We start from the raw sequence: 9,131 nt of genomic DNA on the forward strand, positions 1-9,131 counted from the left end.
TCCTCTAATGGCAAGTAAAGCCAGAGTCCTCTAATGGCAAGCAAATCCAGGACTCCTCCAATGGCAAGCAAAGTCACAACTCAAATTAAAACAGTCTTCTAATGACAAGCCAGTCCAGCATTAAGTCACGACGTTTACATGCCTCAATTATGCGTCCTGCCAAATTCTGTAGAGGTTATGAGCCTTGTAGTGCCTTTGGAAGCAAATTTTAACGGTGAAAGAATGAAGAGATCGATGGAGATTCAAGAAAATAAGCCATGATCAGGTTTCCTTTATCTTTGTTTTTATGCCGACTAATGGAATGTTTGCGTCATGTAGGAACATCAAGTTATTATCTTCAAACTAGGACTTTCACTATGTAGAAATTTCCAAATGCACTTATTAGTGTCTTTTTAATGTATAAACCTTCTTTATATATGAAGGAGGTAAACACTATAACAAACGTAGGAAGATGTATCCGATTTTTTCTTTTCTCTGTACCAGCATTCCATAATTTAAATTGAGATTCATAAAGTTATCACTGAAAGTTTAGAGACCTATTCTTCGAAAAACCTGACTTTAATTGAATTTTGTTTCAAAAAGATATTTGAAATCGTAGAAGTTATGAATTTTTTTCGCTGAGACATATACGGTAATATCAAGAGTAATGGGCACATGGGATGATACTTGTGGTGAACTTTTAGGTCATATGTCATGTTAATAGTTTTTCATGTTAACGATCGTGATATCATCTCAAATTCCAAGCATTTCGATCAGTTGTAGCTCTCCGCTTTCCACTTTCTTCCTCAAATCAGAAGTTGATATGGTGAGGGATAATAATCTGTTACTAATGTCTAATGGTTTTAATTCCACAATATGAGAAAGTGTCAAGTTAGTAGAAAAATGGTTGTTGAAGTAAAATCATTAAGGTCTTTGTTTTGTGTGTACTAGAGATGCACAAAAGCCCCCCGGGGCCGTGTTTTGACCGCGCCTGAAAAAACCCGAACTTTGACCGAATAGGGCTTTTCGGACTTTGACTTTGACCGGGCCGGGTTTTCCGAAAATGTCAGAGCTCGTTTGAGGCCTTGAGACGGGCCTAACCGGGCTTTTTTCGTGCCAGATCGGATCGGACCGGGCTTTTTTATAATTTAAATTGGATCGAGTTTTATTAGAGATTCCGAAGACTACATATGTTAACAAATATATCATCGTATAGATGTATTAGTTCGGCAAAAAATAAACATGTTTATAGAATCATATGTTTTATCAAATGTTATCCAAATATATATAGTGTACTTACTATATCTTCTTTCATTATTTCTGCAACAAATTATATCAATAATATTATTAATCACGAATATGTAAATATATATGTATTTAAAGTATTATTTATATTTATGGTAAATGTAAATTCATAAATATATATATAAAAAAATTAGAATAATCAGATTTTAACCGAAATTTTTCGAGTTTTTAATTGGGTCGGTCCAAAAACCGGACCGAGCCGAAACCCATGCTTTTAACCGGACCGGATTTTGCTTAAAAATATAGGGCCCATCAAGGCCCTAAGCTCAGGTCAGGGTCGGGACGGGTTTTGACCGAGCCGATTTTGACCGAATTTCGATCGGATCAGGCCGGGTCCGATATTCGGACCCGGACTTTTTGTGCATCTTTGACGTGTACTTTACTTCTCAAGGAATCTAGAACCCATTCGGATATGTTGCCTTAAACTTTATTTTTTTGCCACATTGCCTTGAATTTTTTTGCCTGGCCAAAAATCTAGCCGGACTAGGAATGTTCATGAGCTAAACTTTTGCATATTCTCCTGTTCTAGTGATCGACTACAAAATTTCAAAGAAAAACTTAATATAAAAACTATGTTGTAGAAATCGGGAATGGGGGAAAATCGATCGAGTTACCGATTTGGGATTAATTGAAAATCGGGAATTAAATCGAAATAAAATTCGGATGTATTAGAATATTAAATTATATTTAATATATTATTAAGATTAAATTAGTTATTTATTATAAAATATATATTTATTATATCATAAATTCTATAATTATTCATATTTAAATCAATATAGTAAGTTTAATTTTAATAAATAATTATACTTTGATTGAAAACAAACCAGAAGATCTGATTCTTTCTTTTAACCCATCAAGTCGAAAACTCATAAATAAATCTTTACATACAAAAGCAAGCAAGTCTTAGAAGAAACAAAGTCTTTGGTAGTTGCGCCTGAACACACACACTCATGGCCACAACTTCAATTCCTCTACCACCTTCTTCTAACCCTTCTTGGTTTACTCCTAAAAGGTAACATATACATACACATATACATATTTGTTTCTAATTATTCAATTCTTGAATGGAAATGTAAGCGTGGTAAATATTTGATTGTTTTTCTGATATGGGTCATAAAAAGTTTGAGTCTTTGGTTGATTTGGGTAAAGATTTTGATGAATATGTCACTAAATTGTTGTTGGGTCATGGAATTTAATGTGTTTTTGGAAGTTATTTAAGTGATTATATTTGTATTGACAAATTTGGTTAGAGTAATTTAGTTGAAAATTAGAATGTTTTGAAGAATACCATGATCTTGTTTTGATTTTTGAGGTGAAGTGTGTGTTTATTTTGAACAATGAAGTGATCTTGTATGCAGTTGAAAATGTTAATGTATTTCGAGAAATATGTAGTTTGTATTATGGAATGATAATTAGTGGTGCGTCTGCAGGTTACTTGTGATATTTTGTGTGATTAATTTGATAAACTACGTTGATCGTGGAGCAATTGCTAGTAATGGAGTGAATGGGAATCAAAGGATTTGCGAAACTGGTGGGGCTTGTTCATCTGGTAGTGGAATTCAGTGAGTTGTTTTTAGGCTTCGGTTTGCGTTTATATGCTTAGCATTAAGGTTCTTGTGACAGCGTGTTACTGTCTGTTGCATGTAGATTGCTTGCGTTAGATGAGAATCATCACATTAATTGTTCACTATGTTATCGGCTATGTAACTGAGCTCATGGCGATCCACGATAATGTTTGTGTTTGTAGCTGTTATCAACACAGTTGAGAAGATTATATAATTATATAAATCAGGAAAAATATCTAGCATTCTATTGTTGATATAAACACTTTTCATAGAACTATCAATGCTAATAGCTTTTGGTAATTATTGTGAAAAACTTCAGTTCAGTTAATTTAACCCTTATAACATGTGCAGAGGTGATTTTAACTTGAACAACTTTGAGGATGGTATTATATCATCGGCTTTCATGGTTGGGCTTCTTCTAGCATCCCCAATATTTGCATCCTTGGCGCACAGGTACTTATCTAATGTACAGGTAGCAAGAAAACATTCATGCTTCAATTCTAATATAATAGTAATCAAAAAGAGTAAAAAGGCAATGTTTAACTGTTTATAGCACATCAGAGGTATAATTTGTGACGCTAATACATGGTTATGGTTATATGAACATGTATTTTACAGGGTTAATCCATTTAGGCTGATTGGGGTTGGGCTGACAGTCTGGACTATTGCTGTTGTCGGCTGTGGCATATCATTCAATTTCTGGTCGATTGCTGTCTGCCGCATGTAAGAACAGTGTGAAAAAACACTTATGTGGGGGGTTAGAGCTAATTTTTACAATGTAATAAATCATTTGTCACACTGTTCATTGTCTATTTAAGTGTTTTTTCAGGCTAGTGGGTGTTGGCGAGGCTTCTTTTATAAGTCTTGCCGCTCCATTTATTGACGATCATGCCCCAGTGGATCAGGTTCTTATTACTTCCATGCTACTAGGATGAATTTCATATATGTTATATCAAAATTCTTAGAGCATTTTATATTTCTTCCTTCTATTAGTATTATCTAAAAGCAGTTTTCTAAATCGTCAAAAAAGAAGGAACTTAGTTTTTGAAATAGTAGTTTCTTCCCGTGTGTCTAATCATATTTAATGAAATATGTATCAGAAAACGGCGTGGCTTGGAATTTTCTACATGTGCATACCATCTGGTATTGCATTTGGTTATGTTTATGGTGGTGTGGTACGTACAAATTTTTGCTTGTAATTTTCATGGCTTGGAATTTTCTACATGTGCGTACCATCTGGTATCGCACTTGTTTATGGTTATGGTGGTGTGGTATGTACAAATTTTTGCTTGTAATTTTCATCTGAATATTGTATAATACGATTGCTGTGTACGAACTTTATAATTGAACTCACATCAATGTCTATGTCATTAAATAGTCTGATTTTAGTACAATGTCTGTGTTGTCTGGAACTGTTTTAGCCAGATCAACTATAATCTTTCAGCTATGGATCTAAAAACTTATTAGGAGATGGCTAAATAGTATTCTTTGATTTGTTTGTTTTATAGGTTGGAACTTATATGAGTTGGCGTTTTGCATTTTGGGGGGAGGCGCTTCTAATGCTTCCCTTTGCTATTTTAGGTTTTGTGATGAAACCATTGCAGATGAAAGGTACATTTTTGTTAGGATTACTCTGCATTTGTCTTATACTTGAAATTCTTTTAAGCAGTCCGTGGAAACAGGCTTCTCAACTTCTGGCTTAAGTAATGCGTTTGGATCCATGGAGAATGATGCCTCTAAAGTTAAAGGTATTATTTCATATTTGCTAAAAAGCTATATATGGGTCATATGGTATACCGTATATGGTACAAATTGTAGTGCAATTCCTGTTTTTTATTACATTATCCATAAGTCACAGATTAACTTGGAAGTGTTTAATAGCTGCCATTGTTCTAAAATAAAAAAAATGATGTAACGTGTTTGCTCTAATTGTTTAAATGCTCTATCTATTTCTGATTGATTGACAAAAGTTAATTAGTGGCAAGCATGTCTAAGTAATCTCATCATTTTATACGTTGTCATCTATTACAGTATTTGTTAGTGGTTCACTAAAATTAGTTTGTGATTATTATCAGGTAATCCAAATGGCTCACCTTTTCTGAGCGACAATTATAAACCTTCAAGGTGAGGCTCCTGTTCTCCTGCTACTACTTAACTTCTTATTTCACCATTTCTAGGATGCGTTATAACTGCAAACACATGGTTTTGTAGAGTATGCAGGTTTTAATTTGTTTGCTTTTGTTTTATCGCAGTTCAGAAGATGAAAATGCAATTATGGCTCAGTTTTCGAGATTTTTGAAAGATATGAAAGTGCTTTTGGCCGACAAGGTTTATGTTATCAATGTTCTAGGTACTTACAATGATGTTTCTTTAAGTTTTTTTATATAATAAGTTTTAATATCATTGAATCTTTTTCTGTTAATTTCTGTTGGATGTTTTTTCTTTCAGGTTACATAGCTTACAATTTTGTCATAGGGGCATATTCATATTGGGGTCCAAAGGCTGGGTATAACATCTATCATATGGTGAGTTCTTTACAAACAACAGATACACAAATTCTAAAGAAGACATTATTTATTTTAAATTTAGGAAAGACATACAGAAAGAGCTTTCTCTTCATCTTAATCTTGCTGTGTAATCCCCCTGGGCTAATATCTTCGAAGTGAAATGGGTAAAAAGTGGTGACTACTATTATCTCTTACTATTTGTTTTTTTCTTAGAACAACGCTGATATAGTTTTCGGAGGAGTCACCATTGTATGTGGCATAGTTGGAACGCTAGCTGGAGGTTTTGTCCTGGATCTTATGACTGCCACAATATCCAATGCATTTAAGGTAAGCACTTGCTTTTGTAGCTATCTTATGGGATTACTTTAATAAACAGATGTAGTCGCAGAGGACACTATCATATCAGTTTCCTATTGTAATTGAGAAAAAGGTGAAACAGATACCATCTAGCTTATTTTGTTTTCAAAATAGCTTACAAGGCTTGCTGTCATTTAACCCAAAAAACAAGGTTTGCTGTCAAACATGTAAAAGTGCGCATTGCAGACGCGAAGTAATCCACCTCAGAGTATACAGTTACCTGGCACAAGTAACTTGGCTGTAAGAGTGTACCACCACTCGGGAATTTATTACCCGTATTAAAAGTAATTATGTCTGGTCAGTATTTCAATTTTAAGCTAAATGACAAAACATGGAATTTTATTTGAAAATCTTTTGATATATGGGAAGTCTGCACTAAGTTATATTGTATTTGACTTTATAAAATTTAAATACTCGCACTGTTTCTAAATAAAAGCGCTTTTCCTTTTTTTTTTACACACACGTAATTTGATGTGTAAAAAAATTGTGCTTCTACATATATATTTTTAAGATTTCCCTTTTCTGAATAAAAATATAACATTTATGTTTTTATTCAAAAAAAGAAAACTTGAAAAATAACATGTAGAGATGTGCGTGTAAAAAGTGAAAGCGACTATTATTTAAAAACGGAGGGAGTAGGAAAGAGAGTTTTTTGTTGATTTCCCGAATCAGTCTCCATCTAATCGTATAGACACGGGGCCACATACATATTACTGTGATGAACTATCTTTCCTGGACTAGGTTGTTAAGTGCCTGAACTCTGAAATGGATTGAATTTCACTGAAACATGTCCGAATGTTGAACTCAGCAATGTTTTGTAACTGTGTTTTTGTCCCAAAAATGTCATATCCATGTCTGTGTCTGAGTTTTGAGTGTACAACAAGGGCACTTGGGGAAAAACAAAGAGGCTGGGTGGCATAGGTGATGAACAGTCTTTTGTGTGATAAACCTGTTTGTAAAAGCATTTCTAAGGTTCCATATTTTTTATTTTTGTCTAATTATCTTGTCGTAAATTAGCAAGAGGAGATGGTTACAATTACATAGTAATAGTGCATTTGATAATTGTTAAATTGACATAAAATAGAAAAGCGTATCCTCTGCCAATTGGCTTCGTATGCTTCATTCAAATGGTTTATAATTCATCAAGTATAATCTTCTTCAGGATCTTCAAATTGTTTTCATTTCTGCAGCTTCTTTCTGTGGCAACATTTTTTGGGGCAATATTTTGTTTCTCAGCCTTCTGTTTTAAAAGCTTGTATGGCTTTCTTGCTTTTTTTGCAATCGGGGAACTTCTAGTATTTGCTACACAGGTACATTCTTACAAGTGACAATTTGCTGTTTAAGATTTTTCTTTTTATATTGAGCTAAAGTTTATCTGGGCATGCTAAATGATAGCAACTTAATTATTCTTTGATAGCAGACCCATTGGTCAGCATAAGATCTGAAAGCCAATTTTTAGAAATTGACTTGCAAAGTAATGTTTTTTTCTGACTAACACAGTAATTTCCAATTGCAGGGTCCTGTAAACTATGTGTGTCTACATACTGTTAAACCAAGTATACGACCATTATCTATGGCCATATCTACCGTCTCGATTCACATATTTGGGGACGTGCCTTCTTCTCCCCTCGTTGGCGTAGTCCAGGTTCGCAATTCTTATTGGTGTAGCTATTCCCTGAATACACAGTTTTCTCATTTATCTTTACTTATTGCTTATAGATCCATGTTTCTTAGTAACAAAGTGTAGTGACTGGTTCCACAGTAGCTTTTGAATTACTATGGATTTCTCATGCTACATTTTCTCTTATTTGTTATGCGAGTATTTTAAGCTCTATGTTTAGTTTATGTATGTTCTAAAGTTGCATTTATAGTAGTGTCTGTTATTATTTGAGATTCTTTCTACTATTAAACAATTGTTTTTTACCTATAAGATGTACCGAGTGTAAAGAAAAACATTTAGCTTTACCTAGTTTCCCATTACAAGATCTCTTGAATGTGTCATTATTCAACCCCCCCCCCCCTAAAATTTTGTTATTTTTTTGACCTATATGTCCAGTCTCGCTGATAGACTAGAATGTTCTGTAATGAAGCATCTTTATGATTCCTTGCAAGAACAAGATTTTCAGTTTTAAGCTATCTTTTTTTTTTCAAAAATAAAAGCCTTCTTTTTTAATCCATCCTATGGTATTTGTTAGAGGCTGATCACATTTTAGGTGACGAAAACATTCTGGTAATAGAACCAACATAGAAGTTGCATGTCAGAGTTTTGGCTCCTCAAATGCTCATAATTTTGTATTCGTAGAAATATCTAATTATGACATACTGCAGGATTATCTCAATGATTGGAGAAAAACTGCTCTGATCCTAACATCAATTTTCTTTTTGGCATCTGCAATTTGGTTCATAGGTAATAAAATGTGTGTGTATTAATTTTTCTTCTGTTCTTAATCAAATTAAAGGGTTCTTTAGTCCGAAGCTATACATACACATTTTCCTTGTATTGTTATCAAAAGTTTTAGACTTTTTGTATTAGAGTTGTGTTTGCAAAATTATATTTTTTGTAGATAGATGTATAAATTAAAAAATCAGAGATGTTGATGTAACTCACCATATCAATTTGTCAATAAGAAAAGAAATTTTACCGAAAAACAACTCTCTATTCAGGCTTCCATGTTTCATCAAATCAGAAATACTCTCGGCAAATTATTTATTTGATCTTTCATAACTTTGGCAGGAATATTCCTCCCTAGCGTTGACAGATTTAACGAAGACAGCGAGCATTCAGTCAATGGAAGTGGCGCTTCAAGCAGCATTCCCTTGCTTAAAGAAGATACAATAGAAACAACAGAATCTATGGCAGAGCTATAGTTCCAAATGTAATTTCCACGTCCTGAGATGTTCATATCATAGTATGAATGTACATAATGGTTTAATGTTACGGATGTCTCATTACCTCATGTTCTTAAGGTATAGAATTTAAACATGTAGCACTTGGTAACTGAAATATAACTCACAGGGCAAATACATCCAGAAGGTTATAAATTTGTGAAGCTTACAGAAGCTGTAGAGAATATGGTTGTTTAATGCATAATGGTAAATCGTATAACATCCAAAGATGGGCGGTGGAATTACAATTCCAAAGGATCGTATGATAAACTTGATTTTTTATACGGTCTGCCATGAAAATCTAACACATGATTCATGCTAATTCGGTTATGGCAAGGCCAATAGTGAAGCTTAGAACTACATTTCCTAATGGAACTGTCGTTTATCAGATATTTGCAATTGACTAAATTAGATAGAACATCTCGAAAACGTTTATGTGCTTCAAACACCAACCACCCGCAAAACACAAAAAAAAAGAAGAAGCAAATTGTACATTTAGCGGCTGGCGCATTGTTCTTCCTTCTGAAAA

The 9,131-nt window shown here is 33.7% G+C and overlaps 1 protein-coding gene across 1 annotated transcript; it reads left to right on the forward strand.

The window, feature by feature from the left end:
* Positions 1-2,145: 2,145 nt before the first annotated feature.
* Positions 2,146-8,776, forward strand: LOC141667008 (putative sphingolipid transporter spinster homolog 2). Its single transcript, XM_074473295.1, has 16 exons — positions 2,146-2,299; positions 2,718-2,849; positions 3,204-3,305; positions 3,471-3,575; positions 3,682-3,757; positions 3,953-4,027; positions 4,361-4,463; positions 4,535-4,600; positions 4,928-4,976; positions 5,105-5,202; positions 5,301-5,377; positions 5,573-5,686; positions 6,907-7,026; positions 7,233-7,361; positions 8,045-8,123; positions 8,451-8,776. Exons 1-16 carry the CDS (start codon positions 2,238-2,240, stop codon positions 8,582-8,584), a joined length of 1,521 nt encoding a protein of 506 aa, XP_074329396.1. The 5' UTR covers positions 2,146-2,237; the 3' UTR covers positions 8,585-8,776.
* The last annotated feature ends 355 nt before the right edge of the window (positions 8,777-9,131 follow it).

The sequence above is a fragment of the Apium graveolens genome, chromosome 1 (assembly GCF_009905375.1).
Source record: "Apium graveolens cultivar Ventura chromosome 1, ASM990537v1, whole genome shotgun sequence".
Taxonomy (NCBI): Eukaryota; Viridiplantae; Streptophyta; class Magnoliopsida; order Apiales; family Apiaceae; genus Apium; species Apium graveolens.